The 24,771-nt window shown below is 45.5% G+C and overlaps 1 protein-coding gene across 1 annotated transcript; it reads right to left on the bottom strand.

The window, feature by feature from the left end:
- Positions 1-125: 125 nt before the first annotated feature.
- Positions 126-24,675, bottom strand: tmppe (transmembrane protein with metallophosphoesterase domain). The gene is made up of 5 exons (XM_063066739.1): positions 23,802-24,675; positions 17,379-17,489; positions 5,737-5,902; positions 2,111-2,250; positions 126-316 (listed from the first exon to the last, which is right to left on the bottom strand). Exons 1-5 carry the CDS (start codon positions 24,508-24,510, stop codon positions 126-128), a joined length of 1,317 nt encoding a protein of 438 aa, XP_062922809.1. The 5' UTR covers positions 24,511-24,675.
- Between the last annotated feature and the right edge of the window lie 96 nt (positions 24,676-24,771).

The raw sequence follows: 24,771 nt of genomic DNA on the forward strand, positions 1-24,771 counted from the left end.
TCTTCAAACCAATTGATGATTTATCAGTTATATAAGCTAGTTAATTACCTATTTATTCTTTAGACACATCAGTGTTTAACATTCATGACTCAAAAACTGGACGTGCCAGAATCTAGACAGTAGTATCATTCAGTCTTAAAAATGAGCTCTGTTATTTCTGCTCTGCTTCCTAGTCTCATTGGAATTCCATTGTAAATTGTCCCAGGTGTTACGTACACTAAGCTGTTCTCAGCAGTTTTATAGAGACCTTCAAAGTATGGATTTAAAAAATAGGCAAAAATCGAAAGAGGAAAAATCTGTCCCGCATGGGTATGACCTGTTGAAAAGAATAATAAAAATGAGTTCAGGTATTAGATTAATACTATTAACCATAAACATTAACAATTATTGAAACCAAAAAGGTTTAAGCTAAGTCAGGAAATATTGTACATATTGTGGGTATATTATATAATGCCGAGTACATTAATGATACAGAGCTTTTGTTGATACAGAATGCATTCAATTTGGAATTGGGAACTTTCCCGCATCTTCCCTCATGGTGGGAGGTGGCTCAGTGGTTCGTGCTGCTGTCTCACAGATACAATCCTGACCCAAGTACCTGCCTGTGCAGAGTTTGCACGTTCTTTCATTAACTGCGTAGGCTTCCCCATGTGTTCCAGTGACTTACCACATCTCAACCATATGACACTGTGTTAACTGACGGTCGTAAATTACTTAGTGCAGGTACATGTCAAAAAATAATCAAGATGAGGGTTGTTGCAAAAATGAGAGAGAGAACAAGTTGCGAGGTACAGGGAAATAAGGGGAGAATGAGTGGGAGGAACAGGATCCAGTAATGTCCCGATGGGTTGAAAGTTTCAATTTATTGTCAAAGTATGCATGTACAATACAACTCTGATACTTCTCCAGATAGTCAAGAAAGACCATGGGAGTTGTTGAAAGAAAAGACCCTCTCTGTCCACATAAGCATCCTCACAAATCCCAAAAAAATCAATTAAAAATTAAACAATTATTTTGGCTAACTTACTCATCTGGAGTCAAGAATGAGAAGGTTTTGCTTTCAAGCATGTTTATGTCCAATGAGATACCCACAAAGGGGAACTCATTGGATAACAAGAACTGGCTATCTACCTGACTTTTTTCTCCCCCATTACCCGAGATCGTGAGCACTTATTATCTTGGTCAAGACCAAATAATTCAGAACAGACCACGATTGAAATTAGGACCCTCAGGGCTTCACAGTTCAGTTTTTCAAAATGCTATATAACTTTTTTGCTTCACTTTATCCCTCTTCATTACCTGGTTCTGCTTTGCCACACATCACCTACAGCATAAGACGACACCCTCAGATCCTACTTTCACACCAGCCCCATTACCCTTCCATGGACAGGCAACAGGCAAAACTGGCATTCTTTCAATTAACTAACTTCTTGTCTAAAATGTCCACACACATTAGCAGCAATGTGCAAATCTACATCCTACCAATCCATACAATTGGCACCAACAAGCTTCCCATAAGTCAGAAGCATTACATGTTTTATGTACATTTTGTTGCATAAATTGTTTAGCACAGATGAAAACAATTAATGTCAGTTGGAGGCCATGTAGGACAGACACCATGGAAGTTTTATAAAACATTTCCAGCTCAATAGTCACTTGTCTGCTGGCTTCCAACTGCTGACAACCTCCAACTGAGAAGTACTTAGTACTTGTGAGATCACTGTGCATCCATAAACCACAGGAACAGTACTAACATGAATAGTACTAATATAGAGTCTGTCACACTTTGCAACACAGAACATTGTGACAATATCAGACTATTATTAGTTCACCACTCTATCAGCCAGTCATCAACACTGATACTTGCAGTGGTCTGCTACAGACCACACCGGGTCAGTTATTTGTGTGGAACGTAGTTAGGGAACATTAAGTGGAGGGTTGGGGGTAGTGGGGTGCTGGATAGATTGGAGAGATTTAAGTAAAGGAATAACACCAAGTTTAATATTAACACTAAGTGACTTTGTAGTCCAAGATGTTTTTCTTAAATTTATTCATGTTAAATCGATAGCTTTTCTTTAAAGCACATGGTTTATTAGATGTATTTTCATACCAGAGAGAACCAGGCTGATATCTGGTCTGCTTTGAAGGGCACGTTTGGCAGCTAATGGCTGGTGTGCTAACAGTACGATTGTATCTTCAGTACTGCAGCCATCCAATGCTTTCTTTAAATCCATACCGTGTCCAGGATACCTGCACAGAAATGGCAACAGTCAGGCTATGAGACCAATATCACCTGATGTACTGATCTGGCAGCCTCATGTCCTTGTTTCTCCTGTTGGATGTTCTAACATACTTTCTTATTGCCTCCTAGCTCTTCAAAAGCAAGTTGTAGACTCTGCATTTTCTAATTCTTGAAATGCAAGCTTATGTTTAAACTGTCAAAATGTGCCCTTAATATATTGCCTACACAAATTACTTTCTGATTTTAATTGAGAATAAAGGAAAACAAACACCTTTCCCCAACATCTTGCTCATTGACAGTTTTTCTAAAACAGCTTGTAACCCTAAACATAACATCTGTGAATCAAATGTCAGTCTTGGTGACTCCACAGGCTAATGACTGTGTACCCATCTTCAGAGGTAACAAACCTCGTTCTTCTGAAGTCCCTGTGCGTATTAAATGAAACCAGCGCATGCACGTAATCATCTCACCAATTCTACTCCAAAACTCGGGGAAAATGGAACAGCAGAATCAAATTCACTGAGCAAATACAATGTGCAAAAACAAAACTAAAGTTCTCCTCTCACTGACAGGCTGTCTACTCCCAGTGTGATGAGAAATTAAAATTCCCATCTCCACTAAATTAATCACTTCCTTAAGGATAAAATTTTGCAGAGAAGATACCCATTATTATTATTATTATTCTGTACAGTGGATTCCAGTTAATTGGGCCATCGGTTAATTGGGACAGTCATTTATTTGGGACAACTCTTAAAGGACAAAAAGTAATCAAGAAAATAGTCGGGATTTCCTTTGTTTATTTGGGACACTAGACCATTGCAGCTGAACAGTTTCTAACTAGCAGCAGACTCATGCAATTGTGTGGGTGTTAGACACTACACCGCGCTTAAGCAAACATTTTTTAAATAGCGTCAGTTGTGTGCCCTTCTGTTCAAAAAGCAGTACATTTTTGCCACTGATAGTTGGCGAGAAATAAGCAGTAAGACAGTTCAGAACTGTTTTGTTTACTGCGGTTTCAAGCACTCAGGAGACGCCAGAAACAGCCGGGAGTGAAAATGAAATGATTTCATGACTTCAACACGTTACCATCAGTAAGGAGGTACAGAAGTCTGAAGGCACACACTCAGCTATTCAGGAATGGCTTGTTCCCTTCTGCCATCCAATTCCTAAATGGACATTGAACCTATGAACACTACCTCACTTTTGTATTATTATTTCTTTTTGCACTATTTTTTAATTTATCTATTCAATGCATGTTACTGCAATTGATTTACTGTACTTGTGCCCTGGTTAAGATTTCTACTGCTGCGCTTTAGGTATTTCATTTTATCAGTTTTCTGCAAAAGCAGTGTGTCCTGTTGGTTTCGGCTGAAGATAAGAAGCCCTGCTGTTCAACTTAGGAATGCTGTGTCAGCCAATCAGGATGGTGGAATTGGGAGAGTGGGGCAGAGAGAGATTTGTGCCAGACAGGTTCAGGATCTTTTTGGCAGGAACTGTAAGGAGGACAGAGGGAAGATGCCTCAGAATGCCATAGGAAGGGAAGTCCCTGTTGCAAGAAGAGCTTCGTGCAGATGAATGGCTCCGAGGAGGAAGGGCCAATACTCCTGAGACAGAGCCTGCTTGCTTCAGATGGTTTTCGAGGGAAGTTCAAAAAGATGGTGGGGGTTTTCATGCTGGACCCATGGTCTGCATGTGAGTAGGAGATACACCGCCAAATATCCAGTTTTGGAAGATACAAACTCCAACATTGTGTGCACATTTACACTAGCTTAACTGTAGTGGGCCTTTTTTAGTTTTTTCTTTCTCTTAATAGCTATTTGCTAAAGTTGGAATTAGTAAATATACGTTCTTTATAATTTTATATGGTGTACAATCTGTCATTTCTGGTCTACCAGTAACTGTATGGGCAGTGTTTCCACAGCATTCACTCAAATCGAGGTTTCTTTCATCAGAACGTCACAACATTCCTGGTTGGTTGAATCCCAAATCACACCGACCCTAGACGTATATTGCTTATGAAAGGTGGCTTTCTCACATGGCTGTCAGCAGAGTTCACTAACGAGCCAAGTTTGTATGTGAGCCTGGCAAGAGGGCTACACTTCCTTATTTTTTTTCCTACCTTGTATTGCATTGAATTAAATAATTTCGCGACACATGCCAGTGATATTAAACCTGATTCTGAAGTTAGGAACTATGAAGTATTTGAAGGTATTGACAATTATCTTGAATGTTACAATGAAATGAAGATTTGGAGGATGCAGATGTTGAAAGCATTGTATGAAGGCAGAACATTATTTATACTAGGTAGCTATGCTGATTTTGTTCATTTACAGTCAAAGGAACATGGCAATGTACAACGAATTCCTTCATTGATAACTATTAGGAGTTAGTTTACAGTTTTATCTGTAGTAGTATTGATAATGTTCTAATTTGTTCTGTATTTCATTTTAATACCTAATTTGTTATTCAGTTAAACAGTAGTTTGACCTTTTTATGCCTTTTTAACTACCATGAAACTTCGGTTTACTGGGGCAGCCACTTAATTGGGACAAAATGTACTGGTCCGATGTGTTCCAATTAATAGGAACCACTGTATTTATTTTGCTATATTTACCCTCAGAAAGGAGTTTTGAACATAAACTGCCTGTGGCTTAAGCCACATTGGTCAAGAAAAGCAGGTCCACCAAATAGCACTATGGCAAAATCCTTTCAAGATCTGGCACTGGAATTCAGTGAACACCTGATTGATTATTGGTAAGGGACAAAACATTAAAAAAAACTTCCTATTTATTTTTCATAAGTTACACTTTGATTGTATTGAGGAGGGAGAACAGGAATATGTGATTTCCTGGGAAAAGTCACTGCATTTCACATCAGTACAAGAAAACTACAGCGAACTGTCAGGTCAGCAGAAAGGTCTTAGGCTGCAGTCTATCATCTCCGCAGGACTTGTGTGTGTCCAGGACAAGGATGCAGCCAAGAAAAATATAACTGCAGACATTACCCACCTTACAAACTGCAGGGTGTAGTGCTGGAAAGCGTTCTAGGGCTATCACAATAAAAAAAAACAGGGTCTCGGCCCGAAACGTGCCTGGCCTGCTGCGTTCACCAGCAACTTTTATGTGTGTTACACTATTTTAAGAGTTTCTTCCCCAGACCGTTAATCTGATTTTAGTTAGCACTGCCCTCTGCCGTCTGTCTATTACCCCCGTCACTGTACTGTGAAGGTGTCAAACATATTGTTATAATGCTGTTTACATTGTAAATACATGCTGGTATTTATGCACATTTTATTCCATATACACATTTTAACCAATATCTTTAGTTTTTATATAATTCTTTATAATTGTTGAATGTTGTTGTTACTTTTTGTTGCGTTTTGCATCCTGACCAGCACTCCACAATAAATTCCTAATATGTATAAATGTATACGGTGAATAAAGTTGATCTCTGGCAAAGTTACACAGAAAAAAAACCTGTAACTAAGAACTTACCGTAACAGTTCTGCTTCAATGTCATCGACCCCTGCCAGACAAAACCAGTTCTTGTCCCCAGTGGGGCTGTAAATCCTGACATGCTCGTTGTGGAGAGGCCGGATATTTAACGACTGCAGGTGCATAAACCAGTTGGTGACATCAGCACTGTAATAATCATGGTTACCTGAGAGTCATCCAGAAAGATGGTACACAATTCATTACAAACACACGAAAGCCTGCAGACGCTGGAAATCCAAAGCAGCACGCACCAAATGCTGGAGGAACTCAGCAGGCCAGGCAGCATCTGTGAAGAAAAGTAAACGGTCGACTTCTCGGGCCAAGACCCTTCAGCAGGACTGATCCCTGATGGAAAGTCTCAGCCCGAAACTTCCGCTTCTCTCTGCTCCATACAACCTGCTCGGCCTGCTGAGCTCCTCCAGCATTTTGTGTGGGCGCAGTTCACAGTTCATTACTTCACTTCCATACACTGTCCCCCAACTAACTGGCTCAGAATGCCACTTCTAAAACAGGGTGAGAAAGTACCGTAGGAACAATAATAAAGCTGAATTAATTATGATGGGAATACATGGGTTGAAGATCACTGAGCTAAAAAATGTGATTCTGTTGAAATTTCTCATGCATTTTATTAAAACTTTCTACATTAAATGCCAACTCTTTGTGGACATTAATTTTAAGCCGCTGTGTCTTATTACAGGTGATTTGGCCCATCAGGCCATGCTAGCTCCCAGTGGAGCAATCCCATTAATACAAAACCTCCTTTCTTTAAAGACCCATACAGCTGTACAGCTGAGAAATTGGCCCTTTGGCCCATCACATTTGAGCTGACCCAACATATTTATTACTAATACTAATACCACCCTGCCGTATTAGTTCCATATCCCTCCCTGTCCTGCTCATTCAAGTACCTGTTGGAATTCCCCTTAAATGCTGTTGTCCCTCCCTCTGCCACTTCCCCTGGTGGCTCCTTCCAATACCAACTATTCTTTATGTGAAATATTTAACCCCCAGATGGCACAAGAATTAGCATGACCCTGTTACAGCCCGGGGTGTTCCAGAGTTTGGAGTTCAATTCCAGCACCATTCTGCAAGGTGCCTCCGTGTGTCCGTCCTGTGGAATGCGTGGGTTTATCCGCAGCCTCTGTGCGCCCGCCTCATGGAATCGTGGGTTTCCCCGGAGCCTCTGTGCATCCCGCCCCCCCATGGAATGTGCAATGCGCGGGGTTCCCCCGGAGCCTCTGTGCGTCCCTCCCATGGAATGCGCGGGGTTCCCCCGGAGCCTCTGTGCGTCCCTCCCATGGAATGCGCGGGGTTCCCCCGGAGCCTCTGTGCGTCCCTCCCATGGAATGCGCGGGGTTCCCCCGGAGCCTCTGTGCGTCCCTCCCATGGAATGCGCGGGGTTCCCCCGGAGCCTCTGTGCGTCCCTCCCATGGAATGCGCGGGGTTCCCCCGGAGCCTCTGTGCGTCCCTCCCATGGAATGCGCGGGGTTCCCCCGGAGCCTCTGTGCGTCCCTCCCATGGAATGCGCGGGGTTTTCCCGGAGCCTCTGTGCGTCCATTCCATGGTATGCGCGGGGTTTCCCCGGAGCCTCTGTGAGTCCATTCCATGGAATGTGTGGGGTTTCCCCAGAGACTCTGTGCATCTGCCCTCCCCCATGGAATGTGTGGGGTTCCCCGGAGCCTCTGTGCGTCTCCCTCCACAGAATGCGTGGGGTTTCTCCGGGTGCTCTAGTTTCCTCCCACAGTCCAAAGGGTAGAGTAATTGGGTTGGAGTTAATCAGGGTTATGGGGTTACTCAGGCAGCGTGGCTCTAAGGATCAGAAGGGCTTACTCCATACTGTATCCGTAAATATACAGGAATTGTCTTTAAACCTCCTCCCTCTCGTTTTAAATTAAGCCTTCTAGTTTTTGTTCCCTCTAGGACAGAGTGGGCAGATTTAAATTCCTGCATGACCTGTCCTAGACCCAGCACACAGATGCAATCGTAAGGAAGGCACGCCAGCATCCTTACTTCCTTAGGAGGTTCAGGGTGTTCGGCCTGTCATCAAACACCCTAAAAGCCCTGTCACCTTGTGTTTCTCCCTCCCCTCCCCCCACCTTCTAACTCTGACACATCTTTCTTTCACTCCAGTCCTGATGAAGGGTTTTAGCCCAAAACATCAACTATACTCTTTTCCATAGACGCTGCAGGGCCTGCTGAGTTCCTCCAGCATTTTGTGGGTCTTCCCTAAACACTGCTATAAATGTACTGTTGAAAGTATCCTGACTGCTTCCATCAGTCTAGTACAGCACTCCGAATGTGCAAGAACATAAGAAGCCACAGAGAACAACAGGAATTCTGCAGATGCTGGAAATTCAAGCAACATACATCAAAGTTGCTGGTGAACGCAGCAGGCCAGGCAGCATCTATAGGAAGAGGTGCAGTCGACGTTTCAGGCCGAGACCCTTCGTCAGGACTAACTGAAGGAAGAGTGAGTAAGGGATTTGAAAGCTGGAGGGGGAGGGGGAGATGCAAAATGATAGGAGAAGACAGGAGGGGGAGGGATGGAGCCGAGAGCTGGACAGGTGATAGGCAAAAGGGGATACGAGAGGATCATGGGACAGGAGGTCCAGGAAGAAAGACAAGGGGGGGGTGACCCAGAGGATGGGCAAGAGGTATATTCAGAGGGACAGAGGGAGAAAAAGGAGAGTGATAGAAAGAATGTGTGCATAAAAATGAGTAACAGATGGGGTACGAGGGGGAGGTGGGGCCTTAGCGGAAGTTAGAGAAGTCAATGTTCATGCCATCAGGTTGGAGGCTACCCAGACGGAATATAAGGTGTTGTTCCTCCAACCTGAGTGTGGCTTCATCTTTACAGTAGAGGCCGTGGATAGACATGTCAGAATGGGAATGGGATGTGGAATTAAAATGTGTGGCCACTGGGAGATCCTGCTTTCTCTGGCGGACAGAGCATAGATGTTCAGCAAAGCGGTCTCCCAGTCTGCGTCGGGTCTCACCAATATATAAAAGGCCACATCGGGAGCACCGGACGCAGTATATCACCCCAGTCGACTCACAGGTGAAGTGATGCCTCACCTGGAAGGACTGTTTGGGGCCCTGAATGGTGGTAAGGGAGGAAGTGTAAGGGCATGTGTAGCACTTGTTCCGCTTACACGGATAAGTGCCAGGAGGGAGATCAGTGGGGAGGGATGGGGGGGACGAATGGACAAGGGAGTTGTGTAGGGAGCAATCCCTGCAGAATGCAGGGGGGGGGAGGGAAAGATGTGCTTAGTGGTGGGATCCCGTTGGAGGTGGCGGAAGTTACGGAGAATAATATGTTGGACCCGGAGGCTGGTGGGGTGGTAGGTGAGGACCAGGGGAACCCTATTCCTAGTGGGGTGGTGGGAGGATGGAGTGAGAGCAGATGTACGTGAAATGGGGGAGATGCGTTTAAGAGCAGAGTTGATAGTGGAGGAAGGGAAGCCCCTTTCTTTAAAAAATGAAGACATCTCCCTCGTCCTAGAATGAAAAGCCTCATCCTGAGAGCAGATGCGGCGGAGACGGAGGAATTGCGAGAAGGGGATGGCGTTTTTGCAAGAGACAGGGTGAGAAGAGGAATAGTCCAGATAGCGGTGAGAGTCAGTAGGCTTATAGTAGACATCAGTGGATAAGCTGTCTCCAGAGACAGAAAGATCTAGAAAGGGGAGGGAGGTGTCGGAAATGGACCAGGTAAACTGGAGGGCAGGGTGAAAGTTGGAGGCGAAGTTAATAAAGTCAACGAGTTCTGCATGCGTTCAGGAAGCAGCGCCAATGCAGTCGTCGATGTAGCGAAGGAAAAGTGGGGGACAGATACCAGAATAGGCACGGAACATAGATTGTTCCACAAACCCAACAAAAAGGCCAACAGAAGCCACAGAGAGTAGTTTTCTCTGCCCAGTACATGATGGGCACATCCCTCTCTACCCAGGAGACACTACTTCGAGAGGGCAACATCAAAGTTGCCACCACACAGACCATGCCATCAAAAACAGCCAATTCACTTCAACCATTCAGTTCTTTAACAAACCGGCAAAACCCTAAATCACAAACACAAGAGATTCTGTACATGCTAGAAATGCAGAGTAACACATGCAGAGTAAAATGCTGGAGGAACTCAGCAGGTCAGGCAGCATCTGCAGAAAGGAGTAAAGAGTCGATATTTTGGGCTGACACCCTTCATCAGGACTGGAAAGAAAAGAGGAAGAAGCCAGAATAAGAAGGTGGGTGGGGGGGTGGGGAAGCTGGCAGGTGATAGGTGAATGGGTGGAGATGAAGAAGCTACGAGGTGATAGGTGGAAAAAGTAAGGGGCTGAAGGAGGAGGAATCTCATAGGAGAATAGACCGTGGGAGGAAGGGAGAGAAGAGGGGCACCAGGGAGAGGTGATAGGCAGGTGAGGAGAAAAGAAGAGGTAACGCGGGAGTTAGAATGAGGAATGGAAGAAGAGAGAAGGGGGAGGGGAGATAAATTACCAGAAGTTAGAGAAATTGATGTTCATGTCTTCAGGTTGGAGACTACCCAGGTGGAATAGGAGGTGTTGCTCCTCCAACCTGAGAGTGGCCTCATGGTGGCAGCAGAGGAGGCCATGGACCAACATGCCGGAACGGGAATGGAAATTGGAATTACAATGGTTGGTCTCCAGGGAATCCTGTTTGTTGTGGATGGAGCAAAGGAAATTTTAATCTCTACAGTCCATGACCACTTTACACTAAAATGGAGTGAGAGGAAAAATTTCACCTCATCTCTGCCCAGCTCTAGATTTCCACAATTTTCTCCCCATTAGAATCAGATTATCAGTGTCTCATGACATGAAATTTATTGTTTTACAGTAGCAAAGACATAAAATTTACTCTAAATTACTCAATGAATATATGGTGCAAAAAGAATAAGGTAGTGTTGATGAACTGTTCAGAAATCTGACAGCAGAGGAGAAGCTACCAACACTCCCCAAACCTTATGTTGTAAATTTGTTCCCTTTATCCAGCTGACTGCACACGGCTGAGATCTCAACACTAATCCTGTGCTAACAGTTTACTAAGTTGAAAATTATATACTATGCACAGCTCCTTGTTTGAGGACTGTTATCCAATCTACCATCCGTGCTAATATATTACCCACATCCCATGAGCCTTTTCTCTTTAGCAATAACCTTATGAACTGGCGTATTCTTCTAGGGGTCTAGTCACATCCTTAAAGAAATCCAACATACCACTTGTCATCCTAATTGTCACACAAATTCCCCTTCATTGAACGTTGCTGAATCTGATTAATGACACACTTCTCCTTGAGCTCATTTATCACTTCCTCAACAATACAAACTAGCATTTTCTTGACGACTCACATTAAGTTGCACACAGTTGCCAGTTTAACCTCTACTTCCTTTGGCCATCACAGATAAGAAACCAGTGAAGACCACAGACATCATGCAGGAAATCACTGTAACACCAGTTGCATTTAATATCTGGAATGCACTGCCTGACAAGGGCAATTGGATAAATATTTGAAGGAGAAAATAATTGGATGGATGTGGAGAAAGAGTTGGGGAATGAGGCTAGCAGGATATTTCTTTCAAGGGCTGAATGGTCTCTTTTCCAGTAGTTCAGTTCTGTTACATTTTCATAATATGAAGGGCCTCTGACGTGGACGGAATGTGTTTAGCACTTTGCCCCAAAGGAACAATGTTTCGTTTAGCTGTATACATATGTATGACTGAATGACAATAACCTTGAACTTGAATTTGAATGGTGATAAACTTTAAGGATTAACATTCTTAAAATTAGCGTAGTCAATACAGATGGTTATGCATGTTTAAAAATTAAAACCTAGGTCTAATTTTAAACACAAGAGATTTTTTAGATACTGGAAATCCAGAGTAACACACACACAAAATGCTGGAGGAACTCAGCAGGTCAGGCAGGATCTATGGAGAGGAATAAAAAGTCGACGTTTTGGGCCGAGACCCTTCATCGGGACTGGAAAAGAAGGGAGAAGAAGCCAGAATAAGTTGGGGTGGTGGGGATGGAGTACAAGCTGGGAGGTGACAGGTGAAGCCAGGTGAAAGGGAAGGTGAGAGGGAAGCTGGGAGGTGACAGGTGAAGCCAGGTGAAAGGGAAGGTGAGAGGGAAGCTGAGAGGTGACAGGTGAAGCCAGGTGAAAGGGCAGGTGAGAGGGAAGCTGGGAGGTGACAGGTGAAGCCAGGTGAAAGGGCAGGTGAGAGGGAAGCTGGGAGGTGACAGGTGAAGCCAGGTGAAAGGGAAGGTGAGAGGGAAGCTGGGAGGTGACAGGTGAAGCCAGGTGAAAGGGAAGGTGAGAGGGAAGCTGGGAGGTGACAGGTGAAGCCAGGTGAAAGGGAAGGTGAGAGGGAAGCTAGGAGGTGACAGGTGAAGCCAGGTGAAAGGGAAGGTGAGAGGGAAGCTGGGAGGTGACAGGTGAAGCCAGGTGAAACGGAAGGTGAGTGGGAAGCTGGGAGGTGACAGGTAGGAAAGGTAAAGGACTGAACAAGGAGGAGTCTGATAGGAGAGGAGAGTGGAACATAGGAGAAAGGTAAGGAAAAGGGAGGTGATGGGAAGCTGAGGATATGAGAAGAGGTAAGAGAGCAGCCAGAATTGGGAGTAAGAGAAATCAATGTTTCTCTTCCCATCCTGTCAATCGTAGAAATAGCATTCCCTTTTTTCAGTTCCTCCAGATCCACCACATCTGTTCTCAGGAAGAGGCTTTCTATTCCAGAACATCTAAGATGTCGTCCTTCTTCAAATAATGTGGTTTCCCTTCCACTATCATTGTTGCTGCCCTCACCCGTATCACTTTCCTTTGCCAAACATATGCCCTCACCCACCCCATCTTCCCACCACCATAAAAGGGATAGAGCTCTTCTTGTTTTTACCTACCACCCCACAAGCCTCCCCATCCAGCACATCATTCTCCACAACTGCCAACATCAAGTGGTAGCGGATTCTACCACTAAACACTTCTTTACCTCCCTCCCTCCTGCACGCTCTGCAGGGATCACTCTCCTGTCCATTCATCCCCTCCCTATTGATCTCCCTCCTGACACTTATTCCTACAAGCAGTACAAGTGCTACGCCTGTCCATTCACCTCTTCCCTCACCACCACCTCAAGGTCCCAAACTGTCGTTCCAGGTGAGGAAACACTTCACCCGTGTGTCTGCTGGGACACCTACAGCTTCCAGTACTCCCAGTGCAGCCTCCTCTACATCAGTGAGGCCCGATACAATGTAGATTGGAACCACTTTGTCGAGCACAGTTGCTCTGCCTGCAAACGGCAGGATTTTGTGGTAGCCAAGCATTTTCATCCCACTGCCCATTCCCATTCCAACATGGCCTCCTCTGCTGCCACAATGAGGCCGCCCTCAGGTTGGAGGAGCAACCTCTCGTACCCGCCTTACTTTTCTCCCATGTTCCATCTAGGTAGCCTCCAGCCTGACAGCATGAACGTGGATTTCTCCAGTTCCAATAATTGATTACCCTTCCTCCTCCTCTCTTTTTCCATTCTCCATTTTGATTCCCCCGGTAACCCTTCTCAAATCCTGTCTATCACCACCCTCTGGTGCCGCTCCTCCTCCTCTCATCTCTCAGATTCCTTATGGCTTGACTTATTGATTGATTGATTGAAATAAAGTGCAGTTAGCCCTTCGAACCGCACCTGCCAGCAATCATCCAATTTAATGCTAGCCTCATCACAGGACAATTTACACGGACCATTTAACCTACTGACTGAGCACCCGGAGGAATCCCATGTGGTCACGGGGAGAATGGACAATCTCCATAAGGCATACGGGGTATTGGCCTTCATCAATCGAGGAATTGATCTTAGGAGCCGGGAGGTGATGTTGCAGCTGTATAGGACCCTGGTCAGACCCCACTTGGAGTACTGTGCTCAGTTCTGGTCACCTCACTACAGGAAGGATGTGGAAACCATAGAAAGGGTGCAGGGGAGATTTACAAGGATGTTGCCTGGATTGGGGAGCATGCCTTATGAGAATAGGTTGAGTGAACTCGGCCTTTTCTCCTTGGAGCGACGGAGGATGAGAGGTGACCTGATAGAGGTGTACAAGATGATGAGAGGCATTGATCGTGTAGATAGTCAGCGGCTTTTTCCCAGGGCTAAAATTGTTGTCACAAGAGGACACAGGTTTAAGGTGCTTGGGAGTAGGTACAGAGGAGATGTCAGGGGTAAGTTTTTTACTCAGAGAGTGGTGAGCGCGTGGAATGGGCTGCCAGCAACGATGGTGGAGGCCGATACGATAGGGTCTTTTAAGAGACTTTTGGATAGGTACATGGAGTTTAGAAAAATAGAGGGCTATGGGTAGCCTAGTAATTTCTAAGGTAGGGACATGTTCAGAACAACTTTGTGGGCTGAAGGGCCTGTATTGTGCTGGAGGTTTTCTATGTTTCTATGTTTCCTTATGTGCCGCGGCGGGAAATGGTACTGTAAAATATGGTGCTAACCACTACACTACTGTGCCTTCTTGTTCTCTTCCTCCTACCACCTCCCAGCTTCTCACCTCATTTCCACCCATGTTCCAGCTAACTTGGCTTCACCCATCACCTGCCAACTTGCACCCCTTCCCCTCACCCACCACCCCCCCCCGACCTTCTTACTCTGGCTTCTTTCCCCTTCCTTTCCAGTCACTGTAAACCTACTGCTAAAGCATTATTTATTTAGTATATTCAAGGTATTCGCCCTTACGCAAAGCTTCCCACGATTACTGCTCACTCTGCGTCAAGACAATCCCCACATGTGTAGTATAACTCCTGGGTTAGCTGATTTAACATATAGAGTGTGAAGGAGATTACCTTGTGCAGTGTTTAACCATCACAACGAGGATCTACAGGAGTAAATACTTAATATGATGGCAAACATAGCCGCAGTCAGGCCCTGCTAGTTTGTGAGGCAATGTACTATCACCCAATGACCCAGATGTGTAGGTACATACGAGTGGTAGGAACAGTGACCTGAACTGCTAAATACTTTCATCATTCTTGTTTGTCAATTCCCAGTATCAGCAGCATTTTGCTTTTGGCTTAGAAGCAAATGTTTAATTGACATGTCCAGGGCTTTGCAGAACAACCTTCTTCATTGCTTTTCCAATAAAGACATAAACAGCTCAGACAGGTAGAGCAAGAATGGTTTCTGTTAAAGCAAAGACTATTTCCACTCAATTCAAATGGCAAAGTGCTTCTGGTATTTCCAACGAGACTGACGATAAAGTGCTACCTTTATTGTGGAAGGGAGGTGAAAGGAAACGACGGAGGCATGTATCTCTTTATAGTCTGTATTGTATTAGTGCTGCGCGTCCTCACTCTGGGTTAATCCGTCACTGGATTTGGGTGGCGGTAGGAATAAATGAATATTGTCAACCGTTCACCTGCCTGGCAGCATAGAGAGGCGTGAGTGAGGAGCACATATTGACCGCTCGTCCCTGTTTTAATTTGATCCAATTACACTCTTCTTGCTTGTCTTTGTTTTACATGAATTAAGGAAGAGCCAAATGATTTTATTATTGGGTTTGTAATAAAGGATTAATCGTTCTTTTTCGACTTGGAATAAAGTTAGTTGGAAGAGTGATACATCCTCACTTAGCCTCTCAGCAACGTTTAGTCTGTCTGCAAGTAGCTGCTACAGGAACTTTTTATGTCAGATTGATGAAATACAGAACTTCCCTTCCCAGCTCTGTAAGCATTCTATTATTGTATGGAATCCACAGAAAAGACATTTATTAGGGGTTAAACCAGCAATTTACAAAATCTGATATGACTTTTCCTGTCTTTTCACTACATTGGACCCCGACCAGATTGCGTACCGCTGGAATTGGCCCACTGATGATGCAATAGCCTCTGCCCTCTACTCATTCCTGTCCCACCTGGAGAATGGGGACTCCTGTTAATCAACTTCAGTTTGGCATTCAATACGATCGTCCCTCAGAAGCTGGTGGGTAAACTGTCCTTGGGTCTGAACACTTCCCTCTGTCTGTGTTGGCAGCAAGACCTCTAGCTCCATTGCCCTAAGCACCAGTGCCTCCCAGGACTGCGTAGTCAGCCCGCTGATGCACAACTGTACTGCTCGATCCTGCAAAACCACATCAGTAAGTCCTCTCACAAAATGCTGGAGGAACTCAGCAGGCCGGCTGCATCTACGTACAGTTGACTTCTTGGGCCGTACATAGATGCTGCCTGGCCTGCTGAGTCCCTCCAGCATTTTGTGTGTGTGTTGCTTGGATTTCCAGCATCTGCAGATTTTCTCTTGTTTGTCATTAAGTTCTCTGATAACACAACAGTGGCAGGCTTCATCACCGACAATGGTGAGTCAGCATACAGAGAGGAGGAAGAGCAGCTTGTGGACTGGTGCGAGCACAACAATTTGAGTCTCAACGTGGACGAGACTGAAGAGATGATTGTGGACTTCAGGAAGGTGTAGGCTGCCCTCTCCCTACTGCATACTAACAGCTCCTCTGTGGAGAGTCAGGAACACCAAGTTTCTTGGATTACACTTCACCGATGACCTCATCTGGTCTCTCAACACCACTCAAGTTGTTGTGTTTGAACCAGTCCACAAGCTGCTCTTCCTCCTCTCTGTACGCCAACTCATCATTGTTGCTGATAAGGCCAACCACTGTTGTGTCATTGGAGATCTGTTTTGAGCAGGATCGAGCAGTACAGTTGTGCATCAGCAGGCTGACTACGCAGTCCTGGGAGGCACTGGTGCTTAGGGCAATGGAGCTAGAGATCTTGCTGCCAACACAGACAGAGAGAAGTGTTCAGACCCAAGGACAGTTTACCCACCAGCTTCTGAGGAACGATCTTATTGAACGCCAAACTGAAGTTGATTAACAGGAGTCCCCATTCTCCAGGTGGGTCAGGAACAAGTAAAGGGCAGAGGCTATTGCATCATCAGTGGACAGATGCCAGCGATATGCAATCTGGTCGGGGCCCGATGTAGTGAAAAGACAGGAAAAGTCATATCAGGTTTTGTAAATTGCTAGTTGAACCCCTAATAAATGTCTTTTTGTGTGTTATTCTGAGAATAAGTCCTTTTTGGACATTAATTTCACAATCTTCTAACCATTTCAGGGTAGTCAGTAAAGATTTTAGATAAGTGACTTGCATTTCTTGGTGAGGTTCGAATAGTGCCTGGAGGAAATCACATGGCCATTCAAAACAAGCCACTGAAGATTAGTGCCAGTTGATGTGCACTGAGAGGCAAAACAAGCCTTTACAAGCTTATAAGGTGATTTTATGGTCATTTACCACAAAGCCAAGACAAATCTACTGTGGAGAGACAGAGACATGTGAAGTTTTATTGTGCTTATTTTCTCAGGCGAATGCTCCCCGTAAGGGCTTGTTACTTTCTTCCAACAAAGCAATCCGCACGAGGCATTTGCACAAAACGTCTACAGTTCAAGTTGTAACTTCCACACAAAGAGCTGCTATCTCAGATGGCTAGCAGTTTTACTGGTCATTCTACCTTCCTGGACTGTCTGATGCATGCTGGAGCTTTGAAGATAATAATCTACAGGTCTAATTTCTACATTCCCAAGGATTTATTTTTTCTCTCTCACTTACACGGCTGTCTTGACGCTACTAATCAAATAAAGACAGCTGTTACCTGTAACAAAGTACGTCCCCAATTTTGGCTTCAGCTGTCTGAGAGGCTCTGTGGCGGTTCTAAGGTTGACTACCTGGGAGTCAGTCAGGTCACCAACGATCACGATGATATCTGAAAAATGTGCAGTTGTTTACATAAAAAGTGCTCTATTTCAAATGTATATTGAACAAGACAGAACATACAATGCAATTAATTAACCATCTACGGTTACATACAAAGACAATGTGGATGTTTTAGAGAGGGTGCAGAAGAGGTTTACCAGGATGCTACCTAGATTAGAGAGCACATGTGACCAGTGAGGTTGGGCAAACTTGGGTAACACACACACAGTGCTGGAGGAACTCAGCAGATCAGGCAGCATCTACAGAGAGTCAATGCTTCAGGCCAAGATCCTCCATCAGTCCTGGAAAGGAATGGAGCAGAAGCCAGAATAAGGAGGTGGTGGGGTTGGGCGGGGGGGGGGGAAGAAGAAAGAGAGCAGGCTCGCAGGTGAAGCTAGGTGAGTGGTCAGGTAGGTGGGTGGGGGAAGCAGGGGATGAAGAAAAGCTCGGAGGCAATAGGTGTAAAACAGTGGTCCCCAATCTCCGGGCCACAGACCGATACATTGCCGTGAAGCATGCAGGGGTGCAGCAGTAGCCAGGACGCACACAACACATCTTTAATCACTCTGATCTGGGCCGACATTTACGTGCCACCCAGCACCTAATTAATCAGCTTGTTTATTTCGGCTTTTTTCTTAAAGATGTGCTGGGTGTGTCCCGGCTACCGCTGCATTCTTTGCGGCCCGGAGGTTGGGGACCACTGGTGTAAAAGGTAAAGGGCTGAAAAAGGAATCAGATGAAGGACAACACACACAAGATGCTGGAGGAACTCAGCAGGCCAGGCAGCACCTATGGAAATGAGTAAGCAGTCGATGTTTTGGGTCAAGACGCCTGGTGAAGAGTCTCGGCCCAAAACATTGACTGTTTACCTTTTCCAATAGATGCTGCCTGGCCTGCTGAGTTCCTCCAGCATCTTGTGGGTGCTGCTTGGATTTCCAGCATCTGCAGATTTTCTCGTTTGTGATCAGATAAAGGGCACAAGGTCACAAGATGGTGATGCGCATGGTTCCAATCAATGGTGAAATTATTTCCCCTGTTTATGACTGGAAAACAGTGCTCAACATTAAAAACACCAAAATCTGCACGTCTACCTCACTAGCAAGCGCAATAACAAAGGTGCTACACAGTGTTACGGCCTAACGTGGAGAGCAGGCTCTCACTCTGCGGTCTACTATAGCAGTTTGGGGAAGTGGCGTGCTCAAATTCGGAAGCATGATAAGCACGCAGGTATTAATGCGAGACTTAAAACAGGACCCTGCAGGGCCCTGTTCCCATCAATTCTACTCACTAACTTGCCATAGCTGCAAAATAAACTGGATTACCCGCGTCTGCGTCTGAACCAGCAGGAGATGAGGGACTGTTGCACATTACTCCTGACAGAAACACGGCTTCAAGACACCATCCCAGACTTGACCATTCAGCTAGAAGGCCCAATTTCTTTTCGGGAGGATAGAAGTGCTGCGACCTCCAGCAAAGCCTGTGGAGGAGGTCTGTGTGTCTACATTAATGAGGACTGGTGTTTGAGTGCCTTGGGAGTAATGGTAGTAAACAGCAGTCAAACCAGTTCTCAGGGAGATCACGACTTGGCCAGGTGGTACCACCATGGCACTGCAGGACTGTTTCGAAAGCACGGACTGGAGCATTTTTAGGGAGTCGGCTACCTACGATCATCACGTCAACTGATGAATATGTGGGATCGGTGACTGGCTACATGGGAAAGTGCACCGAGGACGTCACTGTGATTAAACACTACACGGTCAGGGCAAACCTGAAACCATGGCTGACTGCAGAGGTTCGTGCACTGCTCAGGAATGAGGACGCTGCCTTCAGATTGGGGGACAGGACGACTCTGTGGTCAGCAAAAGCCACCCTTTCCCGTAGCATCAGGAAGGCAAAGAAAACCCACAGACAACTTTATGACACCAGGAATATGTGGCGCATGTGACAAGATATACAAACCATAACTGATTACAAGCCCACTCGGCACGTCAATGACAGCAACGCCTCCCTAAATGCTTTCTATGCATTATTTGACCAACTGAAAGATGGGACATGGAGGAAAACCCCCTCTCTTCCTGAGGAACAGGCATCCTGAATGACCACTGCAGAGGTGAGGAGGACCCTAGCCCACGTAAACCCACACAAAACTGCAGGGCCGGACAACATACCTGGTGAGGTGCTGAGGGACTGTGTGGGAAGATTTTAATGGACATCTTTAATATCTCTCTGAAATAGTTCACTGTCCCTGCAGGTGTCAAGACAGCTACCAGCATTCTGGTGCCCAAGAGAATAACGATAACTGGCCTAAATGCTTACTGACCAGTGGCACTGACTCAACAATTATGACATGCTTTGAACCGCTGTAACGGATTGTATAAAGTCCCAACATCAGTTACATTGGACCCTTTCCAATTCGCCTGCCACTCACTCCACTCCACTGCTGCCAGAGCCCTGGCCCTCCACTCCATCCTGTCCCACCGAAAAACTGGTGCTTCATACACATCGACTTCAGCTCGGCGTTTAACACAACTGGAGGCTACACTGTCCTCATTAGGGCTCAGCACCCTTCTCTGTAACTGGATCCCGGACTTCTTGTTGGAAAGACCTCAGTCGGTCAGAGTTTGCAGCAACACCTCAGGCTCCATCACGCTGAGCACGAGTGTCCCCCAGGGCTGTGTGCTCAGCCCGCTGCTGTTCACACTGACTCACGACTGCACTGCCAGATCCAGCTCAAACCACATCATCAAGTTCACTGTCGATAGTACAGTGGTTGGCCTCATCAGCAACAACGATGAGACAGTATACAGGAGGTAGAAAGGCTTGTCAAATGGTGTGAGAACAACCTGAGCCTCAACATGGACAAGGCTAAAGAGATGACTGTGGTCTTCAGGAAGGCACAGGTCAACCACTCTCCATTGCGCATCAATGGCTCTGTCATGGAGAGAGTGAACAGCACAAAGTTCCTTCGTGTGCACATAACGGACAATCTAACCTGGACCCATAACACCTCCTCACTAGTCAAGGCAGTACAGCAGTCTACACTTTCTGAGGAGATTGAGGTGTGCAAGTCTCCTTGACCCCATTCTAACAACTTCCTACAGGAGCACCATCGAGAGTGGCCTGTCTGTGTGTTACGGAAGCTGCAAGGCATCGGACCGCAAAACCCTACCGAGGACAGTAAAAACTGCCCAGAGGATTATCGGGGTCTCCCTCACCCCTATTTGTGATCTTTATTGGGAGCAATGCAGACTAAAAGCCCAAAGGCTAAGACTGATGAATGCCCATCCACAACCGAAGTCTCGTCACCAGGACAGCGAGCTGTTTAGTGTTTAATTGTGCTGCACTTTGCTACGTGCATTTTGAATTATATTTTATTAACTTATTTAGAGTCTAATATTTTAGTTTTTTGCGCTGTGTGTGATGTATGCAGTGTCGGTGTACTGTAGTCCAGCTTTATGTTGTTCATTTGATCGTATTATATATATCTACAGTCAGATGCCAACAAAGTTCAGCTTGAACTTCAACTTGAGAAGAAAAGGGGCATCAGAGGGAGGTGAGAGGAGTTGGACCCTAGGAAAAGGGGAGGAGGAGAGGACCAGGCTTGGGTTGTTTTCTCTGAAGTGACAGGGACTAAGAGGAGACTTGCTAGAAGTTTCTATAATGATGAGACACATTGATAGGAAAGACAATAAGACATAGGAGCAGAATTAAGTCACTCGGCCCATCGTGGCTGCTCCAACATTCAATCATGGCTGATTTATTATCCCTCTCAAACATATTCTCCTGCCTTCACAAGCTTCATCACGCTGAACGCTGGTGCCTCCCAGGGATGTGGTGCTCTGATGAACCAAGAACCTATCAACCTTACTTTAAATATACTCAATGACTTCGCGCCCACAGCTGTCTGTTGAAATGAATTCCATAGATTCACCATTATCTGGATAAGGAAGTTCCTTCTCATCTCTGTTCTAAATCAACATCACTCTATTCTGAGGCTGTGCCTTCTGGTCCTAGACTCCCCAGCATAGGAAACATTCTCTCCACATCCACTCTAACTAGGCCTTTCAATATTTGAAGTTTCAATGAGATGCTCCTCATTCTTCTAAAATTTGAGTACAGGCCCTGCGCCCTCAAATGCCCATCATATGTAAAGCCTTCATTCTTGGGATAATTCTTGTAAACCTCCTCTGGACCCACTCCAAAGCCAGCACATCTTTTCTTAGATAAGGGGCCCAAAACTGCTCATAATATTCCAAGCGCAGTCAAACCAAAGCCTTATAAAGCCTCAGAATCACAACCATGCTCTTATATTCTAGTCCTCTCAAAATGAATGCGAACATTGCACTTGCCTTCCTTACCACCAACTCAAGCTGCAATTTAACCATTAGGGAATCCTGTGCAAGGACTCCAAAGTCCCTTTGCACCTCAGAATTTTGAATTTTCTGCATTTAGAAAATAGTCTACACCTTTATTCCTTCTACCAAAGTACATGTTCCCTGTACTATATTTCATATGCAATTCCTTGCCCATTCTCCCAATCTGCCCTTCTGCAGATTCCCTGCTTCAACACGAACAGTCCCTCCACCTATCCACAAACTTGGCCACAAAGTCTTTATTCCATCACCTAAATCATCTGATATATAGTGTGAAAAGAAGTGGTCCCAATACCAACCCCTGCAGAACACCACTAGCCACCGGCAGCCAACCAGAGTAGGCCCCCTTATTTCCACTCTGTCTCCTGCCAGTCAACCAAACTTCCATCCATGCTGGTACCTTTCCTGTAATACCATGGGTTCGTATTGTCTTAAGCAGCCTCATGTGTGGCACCCAGTCAAAGGCCTTCTCAAAATCCAAGTAAACAACATCCACTGACTCTCCTTTGACTATCCTGCCTGTTACTTCCTCAAAGAATTTTAACAGATGCGTAAAGCAATATTTCCCTTTAAGGAAACAATGTTGACTATGGATGGCTTATTTTATCATGTGCCCCCTCGTAACCCAAAACCTCATATTTAATAATGAACTCCAACATATTCCCAAACTCTAAAGTCAGGTTAACTGGCCTATAAATTCATTTCTTCTGCCTCCCTCCCTTCTTTAGGGAGTGGAATGACATTTACAAACTTGTACAATTTTCCAGTCATCTGAAACCATTCTACAATCTAGTCATCCTTCAAAGATCATTACTAGTGTCTCCACGAACTTATCAGCTACCTCTTTCAGAACCCAGGGGTGTAGTCCAGCTGGTCCAAAGTGACTTATCAAACCTTTCAGCTTCCCAAGCACCTTCTCCTCAGGAATACCAACACCACTCACTTCTACCCCACTGACACTCAAAATTTTGGCTGACTGCAAGTGCCTTCCACTGAAAATCCAAGCTAATAGCATCTACTGACTACTAGGGGCTTTGTCTATCCTGCCTGTTATTTCCTCAAGGAATTAAACGGATGGGGTAGCCAGTCCAGTAGAAGAAGAAGAAGACAGCCATTTAAGGTGAGATGGGGCCAAGTTCAAAGGAGCTGTGGGTGGCAGAATTTTGTTTTACACAGAGAGTGATGCGTGCCTGGAACTCAGGGACAGGAGTGGAGGCAAAGACATTCAAGAGGCTCTTAGATCAGTACATGAAGGGTATGACAGAAGGGATTAATTTAATTTGATGTCATTTGCTTAAGTTGTTGAGCACAACATTGTGGGCTAAAAGGGCATGTTCCTGTGTTGTACTATTCTATGTTCAGACACAACTTGATCAGCCTTCTACAGCTGTGTGGCAGTAAGTCAGGATACAAAACAGTGAGCTGCCACGAATTAGGATACAGTGCATCTCTCGTCACCTCATATTATGTGTAACCAGAAAAAGGTCTTACACGTTTGCGTGACGGGTAATACTTAAATCTCAGCCGATCAAGCAGTGGTAAATCAAGGCAACTGGGCTTGCTGTGTTGTCTAGAAGGCGTTTCACCACTCATCCGAGAGGTCACTTCTGATCTGTGGTGGGTAGTTTTCCGGCTTGTGAACTCTGAGTTGTTTGAAAGTGTAGCAATCACACGAGGGTCGTTTAAAATTCGCAGAGGTGATGAGAGGATCATTAGTCTTATCTTTGCTTGACTGGAGATGTGAACTATTGTGGAGATCCGGCGTCAGAACTGAAAAGGCTTCTCGGATGAGTGGCGAAACGCCTTCTAGACAATACAGCAGGCCCAGCTGCCTTGATTTACGACTGCCTGAGGTACAATGGCTTAAGATGACTGTGAACCTTCATCGACGTATCCCTTGAGCGCGTTCTTAATGATAACTTAAAACCTGAATCAGTCGTGTGGTTTACCTGGATTTAGTTCATTCACCATCTTCACCACCATTTCAAGTTTGGTCCTTCCCACTGTAGGTCCTAGATGAATATCAGCCAACAAAACCACCTTCAAATTATGGAATGGCTGCGGTAGTTTAGGGAGAGATACGTCCACCTGTTTGATCAGCGGAGGCAGCCGTGCATTGAGAAGCCCCAGGACGGTGCACGCAACCGTGAACAGGAGAGCCAGGGCGACGGTAACAGCGTTCCGCTTGTGATTGGACGAGGACGCCCGGCTAAATGTGACCAATTTCAGGGCCTGTTCCAGTAGCCCGAAAGCAAACAGGCTGAAAATGAGGAAAATGTAGATTCCTAGGCAGGAGTAGGAGACGAGAGAAAAGAGATGTGGCTCCTCTGACACCAGAGCCAGCAAAGAAATAAAACTGGAATGAGCTAGAAGTAGAAACCCCGCAATAGTGATTTTCCAGCCGGTAAAACACTTGGTGTTATTGCAAGAGACTGTACAGAAGGTCTGCAGGTTCGACACGGTCCTCTTCCAGATATACCGCGACCCGATTGACATGAGGCTGTTGATAAACAGCAGAAACTGTACCCGGTACAACTTTAGCAGTGTAGATTGATCAAAGTAGTCTCTCAAACTCCTGCTGACGACCATGGATAAAAACACAACAGCGGCGCATAGTGACACACGGATTTCCCAGGGCAACCTGCCAATCGTCAGCATTTTCCCCGTTTTTCAGAGTATTTCTTTTCTCTAGGAAGGTCTTTCGCCGATTACATAACTCAGATGCGGCTTTTTATTTTAAGCCTCCGATGAATGTAAAAAGGATTGCACAACTGCCGCTTCCTCGTCCTCGGATCACCAGCAAAACGGAAGACTTGCCGAGCTCGAAAGCCTTTCGCAAGTGCCGGAAGTGCTGGAGCGCCTGGCGGCCAAAGAAGGGCGCACCTTCGCCCGCGACGCCCTTTGCAACAATGACCGCCG

The sequence above is a fragment of the Mobula hypostoma genome, chromosome 14 (genome assembly GCF_963921235.1).
Source record: "Mobula hypostoma chromosome 14, sMobHyp1.1, whole genome shotgun sequence".
NCBI lineage: Eukaryota > Metazoa > Chordata > Chondrichthyes > Myliobatiformes > Myliobatidae > Mobula > Mobula hypostoma.